The following is a 26,491-nucleotide window of genomic DNA, read 5'->3' as shown; positions in this document are numbered from 1 at the left end:
GAGCTCATCAATATACACTTTTGGAGGAAAAACCCCAACAATCTCCAGGCTGCCAGCTGCAGGGGTGAGCTCTGACCTTCTGCAGCTTCCAGGGGCTGATTTAATCCCTTGAATGAGGCTTGGCATGGAAGGGCTGACAGGACCTTAATTACAGGGTCATGATACTATAATTACCAATAGCAAAGTGAAATAAACTCTGCTCATCCAGCTCACACCACTTAATAACCCCCAGAAATCCTTCACAAATCATTTTGCCTCTGCCTGCAGAGGTAGAAAATAGAGGAAGACAGGACTTTCTGCTTCAGTTTATGTGGTGCACTCATGATAAATGGGTTTCCTCCAGAAACACAACATTGCAATTCTCTTCCTTAAGCATCCTCTGAAAACCTCCTTTTAACTTGGTAGCTCCATCTGTTCAGCATCTCACATCCTGATATGTTTTCATCCATAAAAAAGTACAAATATTGTGAGAAGCCAGTGGGGAGAGGGAGCAGCCGCCTGAATCCCAAGCAACAGCATGTCTTGGTTGGAAACCAAGGGCAGAAATTGAAGCTGGATTTTGGTTTCCAGGCTGCAGATGATCATTGGGTACCAGGTGTTTCCACACACAGACTGCTCCCAGCCTGGCAGGGGAGTGGCTTTTTGTGCTCCACGAGATCCTTTTTCTTGTCAAGTGTTATTAGCTGGAGTTAAAGCTCAGTGTCTGAGCCCTGCAGATGTGTTTTCCTTCCTGGGGGCTGCTTTCCATCATCTCCGCAATGCCAGGCTGCTGAATTCAGGAAAAAAAATCAGCCACACCAAAAAAAACTTCCACCAGGTGAAAGAGAAACACCTTAAACTCTCTCTGTGTTCAGTGAGTGCATTCCCTTTTAAAACCATTTTTAGAATAAGCCTTAGTTACATCCCTTGCAGTCAGAGCACAGGACATGAGCATTCGTTTGGCTTGTGGCAGCTTTGGGAGGGGACAGCACTGAGGGCACTGCGTGTCTGGCTCTGGGCTGTGCTGCCACAGCTCCAAGGGAGCAGCCAAGGGAGCATCCAGCCAAGGGAGCATCCAGCCAAGGGAGCATCCAGCCACTCAGTTCCATGGCAGCAGCTGAGCTGGGCTGAGGCTCCTGGCCAAAAACAGCACCCAGAGCACTTGCACACAACCAGGGCTGCACAAGCTGCTCTTGCGCATGTGGGAGAAAAAGCAGTTTTAAAAAAAGCAGTTTTGGAAAAAGCAGGTTTAGAAAAAAACAGGTTTCCTTGACCTCTTGCTCCCAGAACGTTTCTTCCCTCCCCAGCCCTTCCAAAGCTGCTGTGGAATATGCACATCGTAATGTTTGTCTCAAGCTGAACGCTGAGTGTGCCCCCCCTGGAAAGATGAGGAGAGATCCACATGCTGAAAATGGAAATTTAGCTTTTGCTTTTTCTGCACAGTGCCTCATCTGGATGCTTTTGTAGATTTTTTTTATTATTATTATTATTGCTTGAACTCTAATGAAAAAGAATTTAAAGAATCCTGTGTGAGTCCCTTTTAGGAGTTCCAGAGTTGAAAAAATATTCTGAACTCAGCAAGCTTGAACGTAATCTTCCAAAGAATTTCAAGCTCTTGTCCTTCTCTCCAGGGAACCATCAGCTCATATTCTGTTCCTTCTGTGCCTTTTTTGCTGAATTTTCCAGTTTCAGCATGTAAAATGTTAGAAGGAAAAGAGGGTGCCATCTTAAGCCTCTCCAAATTTTAATATTTTGTCCTTAATAGCATTAGATTGCTGTTCAGCAGTATATAGTATTAGTCAAGCTTCTGACTATGAAATGCAGATAATTAATTGAAGTTTTAATCTCTGAGTTTTTAGTGAAAAGATCCACACTGGCTGGAAGTGTTACAGTCATATTTGTATTTTCTTCTTCAGGAATCTGACCCCCTTTTTCTTTTAAATAAAAGAAAAAAAAAGAACATTTTCCTCTTTGAAGGCTTTCAAATGAAATCTTCAGTCTGGCTTAAATAAATGCAATGTTTTACCCACAGTTAGAGGCATACACACTTGGAAGTGACTCAAAACATTTGACAAAATGTAGCATTAGTTGAAATGTTCTGTGTCTGGTAAAGATCAGGAGTGCTGTAGAAATGAGATATTCTCAGCCTTTGGGCTATCACATCACTTGCTGCCAAGTTCTTTTTGCTTTGGTTTGGCTGATGTGTCAGAAGCACAGAAATGAGGTAGCAGGTCTCTGATCTCAGTTTTAGCCAGAGTTTCTTCTCTGCTGCTCAAAGCCAGTCTCCCTCTTGGAGCAGTTGAAATGGTGGTGACTTGATGGTGCTCTTAATTATTTTCATGGAAAGAAAATACAGAGTAGTAAAGAGCCCTAACAAAGGGCCTCTTAATCTTGCAAGAAGCAGCAATTATTGGCTGGAAATGAAAGCCACACTTCACTGTAGAACAGAGGGATTAAATTCCAGTACACTGACTAATGAATTGTTGCAGCAGTCAAACCAGGGAAGCAGATCCTTCACCTCTTTAACATTCTAGATGAACAGATGCGTTTTCCCCTAGAAGATATTCTATAATTGGTTAATAATCTGGAGGGAGATGAGCAGGAGATTTTGTGTATAAAACAGTAGAAGAGATGTTCTAATAGTGCCCTTGAACTTCTGAAGTGCAGGGATGAATAAACTGCCTGCACAAGCTTTTCCAGCCCTGCTCCCACCAGGGAAGTTCCTTTGCCACTAGGATATGTCTCTATCAGAAAAGATCACAGTAGATAAGAGCCAGATGCTGTTTGAACTCCCAGATTCCCACTTGTACCACCATGGCAGAAATGCCCCTTGGTCCATGTCAGTCTTTCCTCCCAGGAGTGGATGTCCTGAGGGCTAAGGTGGGATGGGATCCTTCCCTCTCCCCATTCCTTCAGCCCGTGTTAATAGCAGCACATTTCCCTTTGCCATGCCAGGTCCTCACATCTTTACACCCAGTTTACAACTGGATTTTCTCTGTTGGCTTGTTCTCAGTTGCAGTCAAACAGGCCTTTCTTGAAAAGAATTTTCTTTGGGGTCTCACTAGAGCGTGGACTCCTGCAAAAGAAGATAGTCAACTTTCCAGCTGGCCTTTGTCAGTATTTCCTAGGAGGATTGACAAGAGGGCTATGAGCTGAGAAATCCTGGAGGAGAAGGAGTTCTGCACTGCCTGTTGCTCAGAGACAAACACTGGCAATCCCACCCATCCAAACTCTTCCATTAGCATGCGCATCCAGCACCGCTGTTTTGTTGCCTCATCAACATTCAGCTCACATCCCCCTTTCCCCTAAAGCACCAGCAGAGCTCAAAGGAAATTATTAAAAACACCTTGTATGAGATGAGAGTTCTGATTAGGTTTTGTTTCAGGTGCAAAACCCGCTCCTGGGATCTGCTTTGAGAGAGTCAATTCTGCCGGAGACCCTTACGGCAACTGCGGGAAGGACTCCAAGAGCTCCTTTGCCAAATGTGAACCCAGGTAGGGCCTCTCCCCTGCAAGCACAGCAACAGGTGCTGGCAGAGGGCTTGGAACATTTCAAACGATTCACCTCATCCCTGCTTGTGTTGTGTTTATTTCCGTCAGGGACGCAAAGTGTGGAAAAATCCAGTGTCAAGGAGGAGCAAACCGACCCGTCATCGGTACCAACGCAGTGTCCATAGAAACCAACATCCCGCTGCAGGAGGGGGGCAAGATCCTGTGCCGTGGCACCCACGTGTACCTGGGGGATGATATGCCTGACCCTGGGCTGGTGCTGGCAGGAACCAAGTGTGGAGATGGAAAAGTAAGATTCTGGAATGCTCCCAGACAAGGGAACATCGCTGCTATCATTCTGCCAAGTGTTCTGTACTTCTTTTTTCTTTGGATTTTTTTTTTTTTTTCCCCCACAAAATAATTGCTTCTCATGCTGAGACTGAAACAAATTTTGCTCCCTTCTGGCCACTGTTCTGGGTTATGGATTTTCAGATGCAAATTTGAGCAACCTGATCTGGTGGAAGGTGTCCCTGGCCATGGCAGGGGGTTGGAAATGGATGAGCATTAAAGTCCTTTCCAACCCAAACCATCCTGGGATTCTGGGCATTGGAAGTTGCTTAAGTTTATGACTGATTTTTTGAAGACAGTCCCAAGTATCTGCCCATGGAGGCTTGAGGTTTCCTGCAAAATAAGTACAGCAAAATACATTACAGGCTTATTAATGAATTCCTGAGCTCCATGTGTTCCCTTTCCCAGCAGCTCTGGCATTGCAAAATTGTCATTAACTTCATTTGAGGTTTCAAAATGTATTTTATCTTCTGATTATGACTCCTCACTTCTTTTTTTCATGCTGGAAACCCTATCTCTGTATGCACTCTTAGAAAACTATAAACCCATTGATGCTCAGCCACCAAAACTGATTTTAGTGTTTGTGTTTTGCAAACTTTGTGAATTACCCACTGCAAACGCAGCCCAGATTTCACATGGCTGTGAAAAAACTCATTCTAAGTTTTTCCTTTGTGAGGAAAGCAACTGAGAAAGATGGGAGGCAGCCATGAGTTTACAGGGGGAGGAGGAATGGAAAGCAGTCCAAGAGCTATTGAAATGAAGGAGGTTTCCATACCCTCAGTGGATTGCTTGCAAAAAGGAGGAAAAACAAGTGCTTTGATAATTTGTGGTAAATTGAAGTAAGCTTCTGAATTTCTGAAAGTGTTTGAATTACGTTGGATTATCTCACTGTGCTGGGAGCAGGTTTGAAATCCATCCCCAGTGAAACCACAGCTCTGCTACAGGAAAACAACCCTTACAACATTTCTAAGTCAGTCTGTTCTAAAAAGTCTTTTCAAAGGCAACTCAGCGCTGAGAAAGCACCCCATTATGTTTTACTAATGAGCATTTAATCTTTCTAATCTATCTAATCATACACATCCACACTATAGAATACACAGGCTAATACTTCTGAAATTGTATGTTTTACTTTGAGGACATTAGTGCATTTGTATTATGGATTAAGAATATGAATTTAAATATTCTTGGGTTTTCTCAACTGGAGATGCACAATTTGAAACGCAGCCATTTTAATGTGATCAGAATTCTGGGAGCTGCTGCACTGTGAATATTTGAATTGTGAATAGTGCTGTAATCAGACCATATTCTCTCCATGCCTGCATGTTGATGCCAATTCACTCTAATTTCCTTTCCATTTTTCCTTCTCCCCAGGGGATAAGTGCCCTGATTAAGCATCCCTGTCGCCTCCTTCAACACCATTCCCAGCTTAATGCTAATTATTGTGACTGACTTTTAGTACTACTGAACTGCACTGCAGTTAAACATGAGCAAAATGTGCAGTGTGGGGCTTTTTGACCTTTTTTGTTGTCAACATAGCATAGGAACAGTTATTCCAGTCCTAATTTCTTCTTTTTTCTGTTTGGAGTAGGGTAACTTCTCATTACTGATGTGCTCATCACTTGTGTGGTTGTTTGATGTTATTATTGCTCAGCACTAATCTTGCTTAACCTCAATTTTCAGCTCCATTGGCAGCGTAAAGTTTATCTGCAATGACTGGAAAACAAAAAAAAAATATTGAATTTTATTCCTCTGCATATGCTATTTGTTGACTTCCATTTCCTATAAATATTAAATGTTAAATAGGGTTGGTTTATATTTAAAACCAAAAAATAAAATTTAATGTGGAAAAACTTAGAAAGATCTTGGTTTTCCTGGAAAACACTGATGAGCCCATAAAAATCAATGACCTCACTTAAGTATTCACTTACTCTGGGTCCACATTCTGTAGTGGAATGAAAAATATTTCACTATTGATAGAAACAAAACTCTGATAATTTACACCATGAGGATCCAAAGCTTTGCTTGAGGAATCACCTGCTGTGGTGAGCACAGGAAGGCATTCAGAGCAGGAACCTGAAGGAATCCTGCTCAGTGCACTCCTAGCCCTGAAAAAAAATAGAAATTACTGATTTTTAAATTGGCTTAAAAACCTCCCAAACCCCAGGGTCTCCCCACTAGTTCCACCTAAATGGATCAGTGAGGGTTTGCTTGCACCAACTCACACTGTGAAGTGTGTGTGGAGCCAGGGCTGGCCAGGAGAGCAGAATTAAACTTGCTCAGATTTGGATTTCAAAGATTTAAAAGGAGCTGAGGGAAATAAGAAGAAGACACCCAATCCTGGTGTCCTTTGTGGCCATATAATGATACATAATTGTGTGTTGGGAATGTTTAACTGCTGAAAGATGGGATAGGATGCCCTGGGAGCCCCAGCAGCTCTGTCCATGTTCAAAATCCTTTTTATTTATTTTGCAGATTTGCCTGAACCGGCGGTGCCAGAACACCAGTGTTTTTGGGGTCCATAAATGTGCCACCAAGTGCCATGGACGGGGGGTAAGCATCCTAGGAAAACATTTTTTACAATCCCTCAATGACCACTGGACAAGAGATCCCTTTCTGTAATGGCTTTGAGATCTATAATTGCCTGCAATAGATCAGCCAGAGTCACTGCAATACATTTTATTATGTATTTCCATTTCCATTATAACTTACATGAAATTGTTTTTATTTGACAAAGAAATGTTTATCAGGCAGTAATTATCTTGTTCTTAATTGAGAGCCTGTGATGCAAAGGAATCTTGTAATCCTCAAAGCAATTTGAAGTCTGACCCTCCATCATGAATTCCTATTAAAAATCAAAAATGCAGTTTCTCCATAGATACAAAGAAGTAAAAATTTTTGAATTGAGCATTAGAAATGTTTGGATTGAGAGGCAAATGAAACAGCATTTCCAAAAACATTTTAAAAAGTAAAACCATATTGATGAGTTTTGTGGCATGAAAGTGGCACAGAATGAAAAATGTGATGATATCATTTAATAATATCAGTGGTTTGAAACCCAGTTTATATTATGATAATGTTAATTATGTCAAGCTTTGCCTTATTAACCTTGATGTGCTGATGAGCTGTTTGTTTCTCTGAAAAGCTGTGGCAGCCTCATTGGAAGAGCCATAGAAATTCACTGTCCTCTCTAAGGAAGGATTTTAATTTGCTTTAACTTATTTTATCACCCTGAATTTGCAAAACTGAGCAGTGTTGATGGTGCTGCCTCTTATCATTGAGGATGGAATGAGCAGAGGCTTGGACTGGCATTTTTTATGTCTGTACAAACAAGAACCTCTGGTGACTCCTCAGTGGCAAAACTGACCTCGTGGAATTGTAAATGGGAACTCCTGCAGTGCTTTAATTTAAAAAATAATGCTTAACAAAGTGTATAACAAAGTATATTTTTAATTATCTTGCTGCCTTTGAAATGTAGATCTTTTTTTTTTTTTTTTAATTTTACATGACCACAGCCAGTCTGAGCTCTCTGAATATTTTAGTGCTCTGCAGACACAGGGAGCACAGGGTTTCTGAAAGCCTGCCAGGCTGACCTGGCCAGAATATTGCATGCTCAGAATAACCCAAACTCCTGTGAACTGATTGGTGTCTTACTGAAAACTCATTTATTAGTCAGCATAAACAGAACGAGACAACTGGGGATAAAAGCATCATATAGTGAACCCAGGACAGGTATCAAAGCTCCCCGAGGGTTTCCTCAGCCCTGAGCCCATTTCACAGCTTACTCAGGAACTGTTCATCTTGGAGCCATGGAGAAATCCACACTGGGCTCAGTGCAAGGCCTCGTGGAGAGGAGAGCTCGGGGTGTAGTAATTACATCTCTTCTGAACAGAGAGAGACATGGCTCTCCCAGGAAAATCCTGGGAAGCTGTGTAGAAGCTGAGAGAAACTTAAACAAAATGATTCAAACAATTATTATCTCTCTTTCTGTAACCATTGTTTATAGATACGGTTTTCTAGAGTGTGCTACTCATATTCACCAATAGTGTGAGAGAAGATTCCTAAAGGTCTTAGGTCCATCATTGTTTCTATAAGAACTGTAGATTTCTAATAATCAATAGTCTTTTCATGCCTTTGGCTGTCCCCAGTACCCCCTCAGTAATACCTGAGGCTGACAAAGCTCTGCTGCTCCTGTGCGGGCAGGAGGAGCTGAAGTGACCAGGCAGATAATGCTGCTGCTGCTGCTGGAAGCAAACAGAGAACAGGACTTAAGAGGTGTCTGATTATCCTCATGTTATTGATGTTGTCAGCTGGGGCAACTCCAACGATTTCCTGCCAAAGAAATAATGGTTTTTAGGATCCCTCTTCCTCCGTGGCGAGTTGCTCTTTGCCACCTCAGTGTGCAGCGGGCAGCTATCAGCACATCTCCTTTCTTCTCCAAGCTTTATTCCTCTCTGATGTGTCACTGTCTGATTAGGAGCCCTTATCAGCCGGGGCTGCTCTCGGGTGTTTTTTATGTTAAGCCATTTGTCTTGTTTTGCAGGTCTGCAACAACAAAAAGAACTGTCACTGTGAGGCTGACTGGGCCCCCCCCTTCTGTGACAAGCCAGGCTTTGGTGGCAGCGTGGACAGTGGGCCCATCAGACAGGCAGGTCAGTGGGAATTCAGGCTCCACCTGAAATTTTTTACAGGAGAAAGAGTGGAAACTGGTCAACCTCAGAAAGAATTGTTTCTCCACATTGTTAATTTTACAGGATTTCATTATTCCGTGCCAGTTTTTCCCCAGAGTGTTGGAATATTAGTGACCTCAAAGAGATGTTTCTGGTTTATGTCTGAGGACATGACAGGACAAGCAGTCTGCTCACAAGTGGATGCACAAAGTAAATCTCAATGGGAAATAATGTCTGCTTTCATATGAACAATACTGCTGTAAACCAAAATGGATCTCTCCTCTGCATGCCAGATGCTGCAGTGGGTGGCAATACTGAAATTATGACAGCATGGTTATTTCCATGACAAAGCTTCCCATCATGATTTCACTGCTGAAAGATTTTTGTTTTTTGAAGATAGCAAAAAAACCTGGCCAGGCAGTGAGCAGGCCCTAGGAAGAAGTTAACTCCGTGTGATTTTTTTTTTGCAGACAATAAGAGTTTGACCATAGGAGTGTTGATAACCATCCTGTGCCTTATTTTTGCTGGATCAATCATGTACCTCAAAAGGAAGACTTTCATGAGGTGGTTGTTTACAAGCAAGAAGACAACAATAGAGAAATTAAGGTATGCCCATTTTCCCTAATTATATTCCAGTAGATATTAAGGAAAGGAAGCAGTAAACACAGCAATTCTCATCACTGTGAATGTATTAGGAAGAGCCAGCCTTGACAAAAAATATTCACCATTATCAGCAGTGTTTTCCCTGGGTTGGTTTAATTTCATTGATAGGCAGTGAATAACACAGGTATTGGTTTGAATATATCCCTCTTTCTTTTTGGGATGAAAAATTAAGCTGCGATGGAAATGTATTGCCTTTATTTTCATTTGCCTGAAACAGTTTCATTACACTGCATGGCCTTTTATCTAAACTCAGCTGAGTGAGCTGAAACTTTCCTATTTGAGGTCATTACTGTTTAAATGTTAGATTCATTAGAATAGTCTCCTGGGTGTTACAAAGCTGCATTTCCACAGATTGCAGAAGCTAATTTAACAGACTACTGGTTTCTAAAAAATCAATATTTATTTTTATTCTTGCAGGAGTGCTAGACAATTTTTACTTTCCTTGTTTACTATAACCAGGCAGAAAGTCCTTGCAAAATCCCATCCTGAAAAGAGGCTCCTGTTTAAGAAAATGTTACAGAGCAGAACGTTGTGTTCAACAATTAAATGTTTTTATTGCAGGTCTGTGAGTCCAGCAAGACCTTCCAGTTCATCTGAGCCAAATCATGTTCATACCATATGTGTTACTAAAAACCTCATTGTGAAGCCACAAAATACAGCCATACAAAAAGTGAGTCCCTAAATAATTTTTTTTTAAAAGTGGGGGAAAACAAAATAAAGGTCTCATGTATTTTGGATCTCAATTAAGTGATTTATTATAATACAATAATTATATGAACTTAATATCATGTAGGACTAACATTAAGTAAAATGGGAGAGGATGTAGGCTTCAAAATTCATTTATGGCTTCCACGTTGAATACAGGTGGAGCTGTCCAGAACAGAAAAATAAATAGTTTTGTCTCTAGGAGAGAAAAGCAAGGGACTCCCATGGATTTTAAAGTAGCAATAGGCCAGGTTTGATGGGGCTTGCAGCTCCCTGGTGGGAGTGTCCATGATCATGGCCAGGGGCTGGCACATGCTGGTCCTTCAGATCCCTGCTGACCAAACCATCCTGTGATTCTGTGCCAGCTCTTGAAATGTGTAACTTTGGTTGGATTACTGAAATATGTAACTTTGGTGGAAGATTTGTGTAAATGTGTAACTTTTGTTAACGGTAAAATGTGTAACTTTGGTGGATGGTTGAAACATATAACTTTGGTGGAAGATTGAAATGTGTAACTTTGGTTGGCTGGCTGAAATATATAACTTTGGTGGAAGATTGAAGTGTATAACTTAGGTTGGATGATTGAAACATATAACTTTGGTGGATGATTGGAATGTATAACTTTGGCTGGATGGTTGAAATGTATAACTTTCAACCGTAACTTTCTTTGGTGGAAGATTGAAATGTATGACTTTGGTTGGATTATTGAAATATGTAACTTTGGTGAATGGCTGAAATGTGTAACTTTTGGTTGGATTATTGAAATGTATAACTTTGGTTGGATTATTGAATTTATAACTTTGGTGGATGATTTAAATGTATAACTTTGGTGGAGGACTGAAATGTATAACTTTGGTTGGATTATTGAATTTATAACTTTGGTGGAAGATAGAAATGTTTAATTTTGGTTGGATTATTGAATTTATAACTTTGGTTGGATTATTGAAATGTATAATTTTGGTTGGATTATTGAATTTATAACTTTGGTGGAAGACTGAAATGTATAACTTTGGTTGGATTATTGAAATGTATAACTTTGGTTGGATTATTGAATTTATAACTTTGGTGGATGATTTAAATGTATAACTTTGGTGGAGGACTGAAATGTATAACTTTGGTTGGATTATTGAATTTATAACTTTGGTGGATGATTTAAATGTATAACTTTGGTGGAGGACTGAAATGTATAACTTTGGTTGGATTATTGAATTTATAACTTTGGTTGGATTATTGAAATGTATAACTTTGGTGGAGAACTGAAATGTATAACTTTGGTTGGATTATTGAAATGTATAACTTTGGTGGAGGACTGGAATGTATAACTTTGGTTGGATTATTGAATTTATAACTTTGGTGGATGTTTTCTCCCAGAGGGACGGCCCCCGGCGGCCGCTGCCGTATCAGATCATCGACATCAGCGACCCTGTGAAGACACACGAGGTGCCACCACTAAAAACACCCCAGAGGGTCCTGCCACCCCTTCCCCAGCTGCCAGGCCACCAAGCTGGGCCTGAGAGACCCCTGCCAGCTAATCCTTCACTGAGGTTCTCCCAGGTAACCATTGATTCTCTTCCATGTAATATTTACTCTATGAGTGTCTGGAGAAATGAAGTGTTTTCCCATCTTTCCTGCTGCCCTTTTCCCACAGTATTTCCTTTATGTTTTGTGTGAGTTTAGAACTGTGCTGTAGAAAAATTGCCTTGTGGCAAGTGGGGCTGTGATCCTAAAATTTTGGATGCTGAACTCTGCCTTCACCACTCAAAAGACAACAGAACAACGCATTAGAGGCAAACACGTCTCTGCAGCTGCCCAGGCAGAGGAGAGCTGCACAGTTTTTTAGTGAGCTGCCAAGCACAGAGAGGGAGTTTAGGGAGTCACGTTGCAGATGTGATGTGCAAGAGCAAAAGGTGTCTTAGCTTGATGAGTTTCTGCCCTGCCAAGGGCTGCATGAAGCACAGTCTGTTTTTCCACAGCACAGACCCAAAGAACACTATTTCATGCAGACCCACCTTTCACTGCAGTGTTTAAGTAGAGATGGTAAATATTTTTTATTTTTTATTTTTGATCAAGATGCATCTGAGGGCGACAGACAGGGTAGATGAAGCTGTCTGTGTTAAACAGTGCCTTTTCTTGTCACTGGCTGCTCCCTTTTGGTGGCACTTTGGAGTGACTGTTTCTAAGCAAAGCACCCAGGCTGTTCCTGATCTGGGTGTGCTATGAGGTTAAGATAAAGTGAATTAAAAGTTAAATTTAAAAAAAGTTAATTAAAAGTTAAAATAAAGTTGTTAACACCAGGCTCTCACCTGCAGGAGCCCTGAGAGCTGCTCGAGACCCTTTCCTGGTGCTGGATAGGAGGAGAGAGCTCTGAGAGACAGTACTGGAGTGCAGAGCTTTGAAAAGGGATTGGAAAAATATCAGAAACAAAGAGGGATGAGAGAGGCTGCCCAGAGAAGTTGTCAGGGTGCCCAGAGCAGTTATGGCTGCCCTGGATCCCTGGAAATGCCCAAGGCCAGGCTGGACAGGGCTTGGAGCAGCCTGGGACAGTGGAAGGTGTCCCTGCCATTATGGCAGCAAATAAAGTGTTTCTATATATAATTTTTCTAAGCCAGAACATTGTATCACTCAGGTTAGACCAACTTTTACAAGTGCAATCTGTGTTTTATTTGCTTTTTTATCTTCCCTTTTCCATGTTCCCAGTCATTTTCCTTTCCAGAAGAGTAAGGAACACTGATTCTTTCTAAAATAAATTTTGTAGGGAGTCAGAAGCAATATTGATTCCTCTTGCTTGTCTTTAGCTCCAGTGGTCTCATTGTTCATTTTCTTGTATTCTCTAACATTCTGCACAATTCACAGTGGTCATAGGGAAGATTTCAAGTGCAAGTGCTTTTCTGCTTCTTAAGCAGAATATGGATGGAGAAAAGGCTTTCCAAGGAAAGGAGAAGGATCCATTTGTCATTCTCATGCTGCACCTGCCCCAGCCTCAGTGCACAGCCCAGTGCTCCCCTGGAGCTCGTGTTCCTAAATCCTTGTGCTCCAAATGTCACCCCGAGTGCCAGGTGGAATGCCAGACCTGCAGTGCCACCACTGGCAACGACTGACAGAGCTGAAACTGCCAAAAAGCTTCTCAGCTTGGCAGCTCAAAGTCATTGTGACAGCTCCTTCACCAAGCAAAATATCATTTCACCATTTTCAGTCTCTGCATGCAGCACAAACAGGGGATCAGCTCGAGGCAGCCTAAAGAACGAGCAAGAATGGATTCTTTCAAAATTATATCATAACCTCAATATTGTGAGAAACAGCTACTTTTTATATCAGAAGGACCAAAAAAACACTGTGTGGGGAGAAAATATTTCATTCCTAAGTTATTTTTTTCCCTCAAATCTTGGAAGTAAATTAGCTTTAAAAGAGTTTGGGGTAATAAATATAGATACTACTTCATGTATTGCTTCAGCTCTCTCTGGAAGCACATCCAGAAGGTCAGCAAGAGGAAGGACTTGAAAAATCATTGCTACATGCAGGATATCACCCAGATGCTCAGTGCTGCAGGATGGTGCTGTAAATTATATAAAATTTCCTTCAGTATGTAAAATAGTTAAAAAACAAAGACAACACAAAATAAACCAAACCAATCAACCAAACAAAAAATCCTCAGCGAATTAGCTCTTGCCAAGTTTAATATTTAATTATCTTTTGACTGAAAAACTGCTTTTCCTTCTTTCAGATGCACTTGCAAGGCAAACAGGCTTTATTTATGGGCCACGTTCACAGTCAGGATAAATCAGCAGAGCCCCATGTGAATCAAGGGAACAGTGCAGGTTTATCCTGGCCACGGGTTCAGTCCAGACATTGGATTTGATCTCTTCCCCTCGATTTTGTTGCTTTCAGCATTCAGTTGCTGCCTGTGACACTCTCATCTTCTTGTTACCAAAATATATCTCATATTTCACAGCTCATCCTAATGCCAGGAAATAGAACCCTTTTACTTCAAAATTTTACCACCTAAAAATGTGGTTTTACTTTTTCCTCAATAAAACTCAGCTCAGCTCAGCTCTGCTCCTTCTGCCCCAGTTATGCTGGGAATATCTCTCCTGTGACACCTCAGCCTGGCTGTGGACACTGAGGGCTTTCATTTTCTTCTTTAAAAATCGGTGAAAAAAACCTGGAATTTCATGCACCTGGATATCTTTGGAGCTGCTCAGTATGAAAATTGTGGTTTTCCATTCCAATACTGAAAACAACACTTCCCCAAGCAGGGCCTGAATGCATTAAATGCCAGGTTGTGGATATAAAGTGGACAAAGAAATCCACCCATAAACTCTTTGTGAGGAAGGGCTGAAGCTTTGTAGGGGAAGGAGTGGAGGAAGAGGAATGAGGGAGGCAGAGCTGGGGTGGTGCCCTGAGCTGTGCTGCAGATTCCCACACATCAAAGGCTCTGCAGGGCCCCACATGAGTTAACACACAAAGTTTGGATTCTCCTGTGGCACAGAAAGAACAGAGAAGACCCTCCTGTAATCAGTCTGGGGGATGGGATTTATTTCTTCACAGAGCTTTTCCCCTGTTCCTTGGCTTGTGTGCTCCTGGTGGCATCTCCTTTCTATCAAGTGCTGCTCCACTTTGCTTCATCTCAGCCACCATTTATTCTCTAGCTCCATTTTTATCAGTTCCCTCCTTTTTTAATTTTTTTTCTTTCATTTACCTTTTTAATTTTTTTCTCTCATTTACCCTTTCCTAGCAGCTTGCCACCACATTACACTGTCTGTCAGAACACTTGGCTGCTTCCTCCTTAAGGATATTTTAACTTGAGGACATTTTGAGTGGGAAATGAATGAATAAATAAATCAGGTGTTGGGCCTCTGTACCCATCAATACTAGTACTTGTTATGCAGAGAATTAAACAGAGGGTGGACATTATATGCAATTTTAAAATGTTGTTTGTGGCAAATTTGAACTTATTATATATGAGATTTACTTAAGCTCATGTATTTTCTTCTTATCAAAATGCCTGTGGATAATCAATCTGCATTTCCTTCTTGAAAGAACAAATATTTGCCATGAAAAGTAAAAAAATAAAAGAATGCTCAAAACAAATAATAAAAAGTTGGACTTTATTCAGGAGCAATTCATGCTCTGATTGCTTGGATCACATCTTTCAAAGGATCTTTAATCAGATTATGCTTGTAAGCTCTTCTTGTTTCCTTTAACTTTACCAATGATACTTAACTAAAAATAAGGAATAAAATTCCTTGGGAAAAGTTTGGCAATGCAGCTCCAGTAATAGGAAGATCTGAAGTGAGTTTGGGGATAAACTGGAGAGATTTGTGTGCCCTGAGCAAGGCACTTAATGTGTCCCAGCTCCCCAAAACAGCACAAACAGCCAAGTTTCCCTGTTTGCAGGGACCACCCAGGGGAGCCACTGGCCCAGCCTGACAGCAGATGACTCCTGTTCTTTATTAATGGAGCCTTTAATTCCACTGAATGAAAGCACAGCAAAAAAAAATCCACAGATGCTCCCAATCCAAACCAGACTGGGGCACTTTGGTTTTGTGGCCATCTGAATTTCCATTTTAAAGTCATGTCAGGCATTCCCACCTTTCTATAGAACTAATTCTACAAAGTTATGTGTTGAATCTTTGCTGTTTCCATTTACCACCAAGTGAGCATTGAGTCCAGTAGAGATTCACCCTGCGTTTCTAGAGCAAGGAATCAAAAATTGTAAAATCATGAAAATATAGTATTAAATCTTTGCTTTAAAATTAGAGTGCCCGTTTATTAAAAAATAAGTTACTTTTTACTCATTTAAATTTATCTGTTCATAACATATCTTCAGTTTAGGTTTAGATTAGGTGTTAGAAAGAAATAGTGAGGGAGGATGAGGTGTCAGTTTTACCCAGAGTTGTGGCTGCCTCCTGGAAGTGTCCAAGGCCAGGTTGGATGGGTCTTGGAGCACCCTGGTGATACTTTAGGTTTTAGCTTTCAGGTTTTTCAGATCCTGTAGTGCATTAGTGTATAACTCTGAACTTCAAATAAAGTGTTAGCAAGTTCTCCTCACAGCTCAGTCACACAGAACAATCCTTTTCCAGGCCCAGAACCAAGGACACAACTGCAGCATCAGGCCCAAAAAGTGCAAACAACAGGGAATTGAGGGAAGCAAACTGGGGAGGATGGGACTTCATAACCTGGAGCTGGAATGGGACAATTAACCCCAGTGTGGAAATGGAGCAGAACTTACAAAAGTGTGAAAATTTGTGACACGCCGTCCATCTTGGGTCCATCTACATTAGAAACAGAATCAATATTGTCTCACATATTTTAGCAAAAATACTGCACAAAGAAACTTTGATTAAACTCCTGGCTGTCCATTCCAGTCAGATATTCTGAAAGCAACAACATTTTAACATGAACCCTATTATGGAAACAGACCATAACTTATGTGTGAAACCTCGTGACCCAGGGTCCATCTTGAGTGGAGCCATGGCCAGGCTCTTGTACTGCCCAAGGTGTATCCTGTGACGGCCTTTTAATAAATCCCTGCTTTAATCCTTTAAATCCTTTATTCTTTTAACCTTTATTCTTTGTTCCTTTAACCCTGTTCTCAGCAGCCTCCCAGGGCATCACTGGGACAGTGGAATGTGCCCCTGCTCATGGCAGAGGTGGCACTGGGTGGGCTTTAAGGTCCATCCCAAGCCAGCCCAGTGTGTGACTGCCCTGTTCTATGGCTTTATGTGGGCTGTGGCTGTGTGGTGGAGGGTGTGATGTCCCTGTGAGAGCTGACAGGAGCTGGTGTTCCCTGCAGGAGCCCCCCAAGCCCAGCGCCCCTCGGAAGCCTCTCCCCGCGGACCCGCTGGGCCGAGCGCGCCAGGGCCCGGCCGGACGGCCCCGGGCTGTGCCCCACGCCAGCCCTGCCAGGTCAGTGCTCAGCCTCCTGCCTCAGGATTGCAGCTGCTGTGCTTTCCATCTGCTTGTAGCCCTGCAGTTCAGCAGCGTTTGACTCTAAACTGCGTATTCATGTGAGCTGCTGCTTCCCCATTTTGGGCAGACACAACAATTCTTCTCCAGGCCGGGCGATCAAGGACACCTCACTGCCTCAGGGCCCAGAAGTGTAAACAAAAGTGAGTTTTAGGGGGAGAAAACTTGAGGTAAATTACTTCATTAACTGAAGCTGTAATTGGAAGATTAACCCCCAATATGCAAATGGACCAAACTTTAAAAAGTGTGAAAACCTGTGACCCGTCATCCGTTTCTGGGTGTAGTCACTGAGGGAGCTTCATCTGCCCAAAATGTACCTGAACGCCCTTCAATAAATATAACCTCCTGAAGTTCCTTCAGTAAACATAACCCCTTTTTATTCCCTTAATTTTCCCTTTTTCATAAAAGTATGAAAACCTGTGACCCGTCATCCATTTCTGGGTGTAGCTCCTGGGAGGCCTTGTCTGCCCAAAATGTACCTGAACACCCTTTAATAAATATAACCCCTTTTTATTCCCTTAATTTTGTCTGGCCTCTGGTTTTAGGTAGTCCCAAAAAGGTATCAATCCCAACAACTGGATTTTAGCACTTCACAGCAACATGGCTAAAATGGCTCAAGGAGCTGCTGCATCAGCCACTTCCAACATAATTTCCATCTCTAATTTTACTTATCATGCTGCTTCTCACTGGGAGTGCACCAACACAGTTGCTCTGACTCCCACAGAATATGAGGATTTACAATACCTGTGAAGGCTTGACTGTAAACACCTGGCTGCATATTTAAAACTAAAACTATTTAAAACTAACCAATAAATAATGAATTTTCTCCTCAGTCAGTCCCCCCCATCTGAATTAGGCTAAGAACTGAGCGCTGTTAAAATCAGCCACCAAAAAAGTGATTTCCTGATCACCCATTTCCTAAGGAAACATCAGTTGTAATCATCTGAAAATGTTATCAAAAAGCATAAAAATTGTGCACTTCAAAAATATAAAGTATATTTGAAAAAAATAATCAGAAAGTGGAATAACTACACCAATGTTAGTGAGTTTAGTCAATGCTGTTTTCTTACCCAATATTCCTCAGTTTCCTGTGAATAAAGTGAGCTCTAAGGAAGATAAAACTGGTGTTTTAAGCTACAAGAATTCTACCAGTAAAGCACTTAAGTGCTCAGAAACATTAAAAATAGAACCAATATTATTTCCTATATTTTAGCAAAAATACTACACAGAGAAACTTTGATTAAACTCCTGGCTGTCCATTCTAGTCAGATATTCTGAAAACAACAACATTTCAAGCTGACTCTTACAGATTTTGGGGGAATTCTACCTGGAATTCTGCAGCATTAGTGACATTTTTGATCAGGTACAAAATTGATGAGCACCCAAAGAAATGGAGAATAAGTAACAATTTACTGTTTTCTTTCTTTCCAACAGACCTGCTCCCAAACATCCACCACAGGTATCCAGGTCCAGCAACACTATGGATGTGAAATGAGGAGAAAACCTGACACCTTTATTTTAAAAAGTGAAGACAGAAGTTTGCACTATCTCCAACTCCAGGAGTTCATTTTTATGACAATACTTAGAATTTTTAATGTTTAAAACAGCATTATTTTTAAGAATTCTGAGCTACTGCCTTTGGTGCTGTGCTGTGCTATGGTGCTCTGTATACTTGCTCAGGTACTTGTAAATTATTAATTTATGTTGAATATTTATTACAGTGCAGTGCACTGTAGTAGATATTTTTACCATAGCTGAGTTTTCCTAAGAAGGAAACCTTTTTTTTGTAATATTTCACTGAACTTGAATCATTCTGCTCTGTTGGTCCTATGTAGATTTCTTAGTTTTGTTCTTTAAGGGGTGCTGATGCAGATCAAGGAAATGTGTAAACAGCTCCATCTCAATGGTCCTTACCCAACTTCTGAGTAAATATGGCAGGGTGAAAAGACAAAATCTCTCCTGGAACTGGGTGAAAAGACAAAATCTCTCCTGGAACTGGGTGAAATGCCCAATACTGCACACAAGGTGTGACCTGTATGTAAGCAAAGGCTCACTCTGTGTCTGCAGCTGTACTGTAATCTCAATTTTCATGTCACTGTCTGAGATCTCCCAGAAATCTCTGTGCTGAAAGAGGATCTATCCACCTGGGAGAAGTCCTCTCACTGAAGAAGTACTGTATATTACCAAGCTGTGGTGGTTTTAACCTCATTTTCCTCAAACACAGCCTGCTCAGTCCATATTAATGCACATATCAGGCCTCCCTGTGCCATCTCCTTTTTGATGCTTTGGTAATTAAATTCCACCATCTCATTGTTGTCCTGATTAGACTGGCAGTGCATTACACCCAGGGCTGGGGGGAAGCCAAGAATTACAAAGAATTACATTTAAAAATCAACTTTTATATTATTTCCTTTTGCCTCACTGCTCTGCTTATCACCTGTATTTTGCATATTTACTACTGTTTTGTATTAAACTTCTACAACGTTGCTCCAGGTTCCTTAATTCCCAAATCAAAGTGTGTATTTTAATACATAGACTTGGATTATCCAAAAAAAGATAAAGAAGTTCATCTCTGCTCTGTGATTACACCTGATCTCTTCTGTGCCTTCTCAGTAGCACTGCTGAACAGTTTCACCTGTAAAAACAGCAATTTTTAATTATCAGCTGAAGCAGAGGGAGAAGGGACTATCACCTTTAATGGTTTCCTCATTGCTTGTGGTTTTTGTTTCCTTAAGCAAAAATAAAAGCATTGATAGAAACTCACATCTGTGAGTGTCATTGTGTTTCATTTTCCCAGTTATTCCCCCTGACAGCAACACAACCTTCATCTTTACTGAGAAACTGAGCAAACCAAAATCAACCCCAGCTCAGTTTGGTGCTCAATAGCAAAGGAAAAGCTTCACAAATGTATTTCAATTCTTGAAGCAGCAACAGGGCTTTGTGTGTGGAGAATCACAACAGAAGGTTTGGGGAACCAAAATGATGTTTTTTATGTACTTTATATATTTCTGTATTTAAAATACTAATTTTTTGTATCTAGAGTAGGGGGTACCTCCATATGAAGCAGCCACATGATCTCAGTTTGCTTTTTGAATGCTCCCAGTTTATCAGATTTCTTCTGCAAATTGCTGCAAACCACAAGGTGAAACTGTGGGTAGTGAAAGGTGACATGAAATGAGTAAAAAGTGTCTGTTATCAATATCAGGAAATCTGAATTTAACAGGAGCAGCCTAGGTAAGACTTGGCATGTGTATAAACTCAAACATGACCAACCTAGGCAGGCTTTAAAGTATAGAAAATAGAAATATCCACACAGGGCACCCACCTGTGTCCCTGTCACTTCAAGCAGCCACCTCACCCACACCATGTGTCAAATTTCTTAACTATTCCCACTAAAACAAGCACAGGTATCCAGGGAATTTACTCTTACAGTTAAGAAGAACATATTATCTACCAGACTTACCATCTAAGACATGGCTAAACTTTGAGATTTCTAGATGTCTGGGGAAAAAATCCCAATTCTGTATCTGAAACAAAGATAGCAAAACCCAAAGATCCTGTAAAAACTAATAAAAAACATATAAATATATATATATATATATATAAATATATAGAGATAAATATAAAAACACTATTAAAAGTTCTTACTGAATAGTACAGGGTGACTTTATTCATAGCAAAATGTGGGTGAAATATAGGTAACAGCCATAAAATGTGAAATCCTTCCAGTCAGCAATTTGCAAATTTTATATTTTTTAATATTTCTTTTATTTTTTATATTTTTATATTTATTTTATTACTTCTATTTCACAGAACTCACAGAATTACTAGGTTGGAAGAGATCTTAAAGATCGTCGAGTCCATCCCATGCCCTAACACCTCAACTAAACCAATATATTTATATTTATATTTATATTTATATTTATATTTATATTTATATTTATATTTATATTTATATTTATATTTATATTTATATTTATATTTGTCAGCTGCAAAATTCTACAGACAGAAAGGGACCTGTGGCTTGGGTGGAAAGCAACAACAAACAACACCTGACAACAAGAGATGACACCAAATGATCAATCAAATCCTTCTTTTCTTTTGGGGAATTTTACCAGGAGTAGCTGATTTTAGGTGCTTTCCCACCTAATTGGTGCCTTCATGATTAGAAATGCAGATGGCATGGGAAATTCCACTGTGGAGAGCAGGTGAATGGTTTTACATCTGTAAGCAAATAAATTCCTGTGGGATACAGCAGGGTGTGAAATCCAAGGTGTGCTCCTTGCACCAGCCCTGGCATAATAAATTCAGTCCTGTCATAATAAATTCCTCCACCTCCCTGCTCAGCAAATCACCTTTAATAATTAAAGGTTATTAATTTCTAAACCACCTTTTAATTATTAAAGGTTACACCAACCTTTACATCCTCAGTACTTTATGGGTCTCCATTTATCTTGGTGTGAGAGATTTTTTGGTGCTGGTTCTTCCTTTCTGTCCTCTCCCACAGCCCAGTTCCAGCCTCCCACCTCTGGAATGCTGCCACAGCCAGGCTCCTTTTCCAGAGGAACAGAGTGTGCTCTCCCTAAAGCTGCCTTTTTGCTAATCAATAGAACAGAAAGTACAAAGCACCAAAGAAAATTAATAAATAGGCAGTAAACAAAAGGAAAATTGCATATTTACCATCTTTCTCCCCATCAAGTCCCTTGGGTTTAGTATTCCCAGATTGTTTGTAAAAGCTAGCAATTATCAGGGTAGCAAGATTTATCTCCTTTTAATTTCATGGAATATTTTAAAAGCCTTTTCAGAAGCTCAGAGTATAAAGAGATACAGAGCTTCCCCCTTTGTTTCAATTCTGGTTTCTTCTGATCATTTGAGTATGCAATATTCTCTTTTATTAACTTCCAATCAAATAACAGCAGTTTCCAATTTAACTGTAAATTACCATGTAACAGTAAACAAATTCATTCTTTATCTCACTCTGCAAAACATCATTTTCTGAAGCCAGGAAGGCTGAAACTCGTTCTGCACAGGGACCATCCTTGCACAGAACGAGACCACACAGAAACATTCCCTATAAATTACAGACAGCTGCCCTTTTCACACCATACTTATAAGAAAAATTAAAAACCTAGAGCACATTGCACATTCAGAACTCTTGGGATTCAGCTCATTCAGGAATTAATATCCAACATTATCATCATCATCATGACAAAAGATACTTTTCACTTCCATGACCCTCTTTTCTTTTTAAGCAGTGTGCAAGACCACATGTATCTGTAGAGGTGAGCAATACATGTTTCTGCTTTATTTCAGGTCTTAATTCTTACATATTTAAATTTATTGCTTTTAATGTATTTAGGAGGAATTGAGGAAGGGTCTGGAGCACCAGGAGGGGCTGAGGGAGCTGGGAAGGGGCTCAGCCTGGAGCAAAGGGGGATCAGAGGGGACCTGGTGGCTCTGCACAGCTCCTGCCAGGAGGGGACAAGGAACAAGGGACAAGAAATGACCTCAAGCTGCAGCAGAGGATGTTTAGATTGGATATTGGGAAAAAAAATTCTTCCCTTAATGAAGGAATGTAGAGAGAATGGCATCTTTCTGCCTGGGTGTTCTCACTGCTCCAAGAACCCACAGCAAAAATTAAAAGTTCCATCCGACAGATTGCCTTTTGTATGCGCCAATCTTAGATTATGCTGGATTTGCAGGAAAGGACTGCAATTTTTCTCATTTTTTTAAAGCAACTTGAATTTTGCATTTCTCAGTGGTTTCCTTTGCAATCTTGATGTTACTTGATATAAAGACCCCTAAAACTACTCTTAAAACCCCCAAACCATAACTTTCAGGAACTGATCTGAAAAAACATCAGATAATTTATATATTTAACATATATCACTTGCTTTGATTTAGCAAATATACCAGATTCTTATACTGTTAAAACTGTAAATTACTATTCATTCCAAAAGCTAAAATATATCAATATATATTTTCTACAAAGATTTGTTAATTTGCCTAATTTTTTTGTAAGAATTTTAGATGCCTTAACAGCCTGAACATATTTTTCACTTCTAGAACTGAAGCTAAATTTGTTGCACAAGCAGCTTGTGATTTGAAGTAAAGAAGCATCTCCTTGGAAAATTTAAAGATGTCTATTAACAAAGTTGGGTAAGAAATGCTAATTTTTGTTTACTAAAGGGACAGTCATGAAAGCAAAAGAGGTCTTGAAGAAGAAAAGGAAACAGTAGAGAGGAAAAAAAAATCAGTATTTAATTTCCAGCAGTTTTGTAATATCCTCAGGGAAATACCAAAAAGTATTTTTGTTTATTTGAATTTCTTGCTTTACATCTAACTGCATGCAAGAGGGTTTTGTAAGGGTTCACTGTCTGTAAATCCCATGGATGCACTTAAATACAGGAGGAAATGCTAAAGGGAGGCTGAGCTCCAAAATTTACAGTGCCAAGGACCCAGAAATCTGAAAAATAGAGGTGAAACAGGCAAGTTACAGCATTTGGGGCCAAATATTTACTACTTGGCCCCAACAAACATATTCATGTTTGCATTCTCTTGATAGGAAAAATCAAAGTTATTTGAAGCATCATCTCCAAACTGGGGAAAATCAGCTTTTCCTCTTAGTTTTTCCTTCTTGACTTCTAGCAAATTGTCCAAGCTCCAAACAAGCAAAAATCACAACAAATCCAGAAGGAAATATGTTTTAAAAATAAACTCAGAGGCAGAACACCTCTATATAGGGATTACTTATACCTACCTGTGAAAAGTTCAATCTTTTGTAATACTGAAAAGTAAAGAGGAAAGAAAAATCCCTTTTCACAAGGAAGAAAAACCGAAAAACTGAACCAATAAAGTCTGGGTAACTCCTCCTGCAGCCCCAGCAGCACCACGTGGAAAAATCACCCTAAATCCTGTTTGAAAGGTGGGATCTCCATCCTACACCCATCTAATCCATGGAATTAAACTATCAAGTCAGGTTTTAGCAAAGCATCAGGACCAAAGTGCTTGAATGCCCCTGCTGCTCCTTGCAGCCCACACAAGGATGCAAAGCAGAGCATTACACTGCTACAGAACCCATTAATTTCATTTTAGCGTTAAGTAAAGCCCAGTAACATGGAAACAGCAACAAGTAGAGGGTTTGGGAGAATTTTTAGGCAGTCTGCATGAGATATACATGTTTAAATTAAAATACAGGTCAGGGACAGCTGAGAAAATTCATCAAACTCCTTGTTTATCATGAGCACAATTTTGGAGTGCATTAGGAATGTATGAAAATTGATTCATTCAATGAATACATTCAGTTTGTAGAATTTTTTTCCCTATAAATATGGTTTGGGCACATTTTGGATTATCTCTTCCTCTCCAGTTACCTTTAAGCTATTACCTGTAATTACTAGCCAAAATAACAGCTCTGAAGACAGAAAATTGTGTAGATTTAAGTCAGCAGGGAGATTTTATAGAATTCCAACGTTCAGTAAGGATTCAGTAAGGCATAACAAACTACAAGGCAATGGCTTTCATGTCATTTTTATGTTTTAAACTTTCTGGAGCTGAAATTTTCAGTGTCAAGGAGTGCTGTACTTCCCCACAGCCAGAGGGGAAAGTGCCTGGGCTCAAGGGTCTCTGTTTAAGCACTACCTGCCCCTAAAAAAGCACATTTCCTATTCAGTTTCTTTCAAGAAACTCACTAAAACCTTTGCCCTTCCACATCCAGCAAACCCTCTCTTCACATTTCCCCTCTTTGTCACTTTGGGGTTGTTTTCCTGCCTTTCCTTCCTTCCTTTTGTCACATCCCCTTTGTCCTCTTGTGTTGTTGTGGCTCTCCCAGCCAGTTTTATCTAAATCTCAAACCTAAAGGTGTTTACAGAGGAAGATTTTATAAAAACCTCTCCAATCTTTTGGAGAAGTTGAAATCTTTTTTTTTTTTTTTCTTCTTTATTTTCTCCCCCTTTTTTGTGTCTGGTTTCTGTGATGAAGCTTTGCAATCTCAGACAAAGACTATGAATCCCCAGGGGCACCACCATAAATAACAGCAAAGACAGTTAAATGGATTGATTGGAATAGATGAATTATAGTGTCAGGATGTTCCCAGTTTGGATTTCTCTTCTTCTACAGCTTTGATTTTTCTCCACTATTGAAATAAACTGAGATTTTCTCCGTTCTGTGAGGTGGCACCACCTCAGCACTCACTGTTCACATCCTTCCCACTCCTGAAGTTTCCCAGGGGTATGACAATTCCCAGGCTGCCTCTTTTTTTTTGTTGATTTTTCCAACAGGAGGTTTGGTTACTGCTGGAATTTTAACCTTATTCACTTCTCCTTCCACCACTTCAGCTAATGATGACAATTCCCCAAAAACTACAATTGCAGAGCCAGTACACAGCTGCTGCCTCTGGACTTTGCTGTCCATAAATCCAGGCAGGAGCACAGGAGCTATTACAGCGACCTGAGTGGGTGCGGCTGGTGAGAGAGAGACAGTGAATCTTGTTTCTTGAATCAGAAGGCTGAATTTATTAATATATGATATAATACATTATAGTTATACTAAAAAGAATATAGAGAGAGGTTTGCAGAGCTGCTAGCTAACCTAAGAATAGATAGAAAAGAATCTACAACAAAGTTGTGCTCAAGGACTCAGTCCCCTGGCTTGAACTGGTGATTGGCTCTTAATTATAAACATAGAAAATGAGCCAATCAAGGTGTTCCTGTTGCATTCCCCAGCAGCTGATAATAATTGTTTACCTTCTCTTCAGGGGCCTCTGACCTCCCGAAGATGCAGAAATCTGAAAGAAAGGATTTCTGTGGAGAAATGTCTGCGACACAGGAGCAGCAGCCAGGACAGCTGGACATGAGTGCACTCCTCCCACTTTGTCAAGGTCTCTAAAGCCCCAGAGGTTTGGAATTCTCAGCTGGAGGAAAAGGCTGGGAGACCTTGGCCATCAGTAGCCATGGACAAGGACCTGCAGTGATTAATGGGCTAAAATGATTCTTTATCTGCTTTATTCTCAATATTTACCTGCCATGCCTGGTGCAGGGACCAGACTTGGCAAAGTCATGAGGGTGTGTTTCAAATGTTCCAGGTTGTTCAAAAGTTTAGTTAATAATAACTAGGGTTTGTAAAGACCAATTGAGATATAAGAAGAGGAGCTCTTAATTTCATCTCTGTCCCTTTGTTCAAATAAAGTCACAGGACTCTTCTGTCTTCTTCCAGCATTTGTGGATTTTTCCTAACACACTCTGGAAAGAAGATGAAAAAATTCAAGAGAAAAGGCTCTCAGCCTTTTCTGAGACTGCTGAACAGAAATTTTTCCAAATTTCACCTCTCAGGATGTTTCCCTCCAGCAAAGCCTCCCAGAGAACTGCAGGTCCCAGTAAATAACTTTTCTGGTTTTTCTCCTCTAAAGTCATCACTCCATAAGCATGGACAGCAGGCTGTACTGTACAGCAGTGGACAAACATTAAATAATAAAAATTGTATCATTTCAAACACTTCAGCCATGGAATTCCTGGAGTAACAAAGATCCAGCAGAATTAATTTCTGAAGACAGAAACTCCTGATGGCTGGGACAGCAATACCCACTAAGTGGGAATAACTGTGCTCCATCCTGCTCCCCAGAGCTGATTCTTTGCTACCAAATCTCCATTCCATGGTTTTCATCCTCCTTCCCCCTTC

The 26,491-nt window shown here is 40.4% G+C and overlaps 1 protein-coding gene across 1 annotated transcript in view; it reads left to right on the top strand.

Annotated features, from left to right (window-relative positions):
- Positions 1-19,415, top strand: part of ADAM12 (ADAM metallopeptidase domain 12) — a 189,041-nt gene extending 169,626 nt beyond the window's left edge. Inside the window, exons 15-23 of the mRNA XM_058811008.1 lie at positions 3,365-3,473; positions 3,579-3,777; positions 6,288-6,365; positions 8,356-8,464; positions 8,953-9,088; positions 9,707-9,815; positions 11,222-11,404; positions 16,644-16,756; positions 18,251-19,415. Of these exons, the coding sequence (XP_058666991.1) occupies positions 3,365-3,473; positions 3,579-3,777; positions 6,288-6,365; positions 8,356-8,464; positions 8,953-9,088; positions 9,707-9,815; positions 11,222-11,404; positions 16,644-16,756; positions 18,251-18,311 (1,097 nt within the window). The 3' untranslated portion in view covers positions 18,312-19,415. The remainder of the gene's footprint in view (positions 1-3,364; positions 3,474-3,578; positions 3,778-6,287; positions 6,366-8,355; positions 8,465-8,952; positions 9,089-9,706; positions 9,816-11,221; positions 11,405-16,643; positions 16,757-18,250) is intronic.
- The last annotated feature ends 7,076 nt before the right edge of the window (positions 19,416-26,491 follow it).

Source organism: Ammospiza caudacuta, chromosome 9 (assembly GCF_027887145.1).
Source record: "Ammospiza caudacuta isolate bAmmCau1 chromosome 9, bAmmCau1.pri, whole genome shotgun sequence".
NCBI lineage: Eukaryota > Metazoa > Chordata > Aves > Passeriformes > Passerellidae > Ammospiza > Ammospiza caudacuta.
Note: the sequence above shows the minus strand (reverse complement) of the source record. Positions and strands in the feature narration are given on the sequence as shown.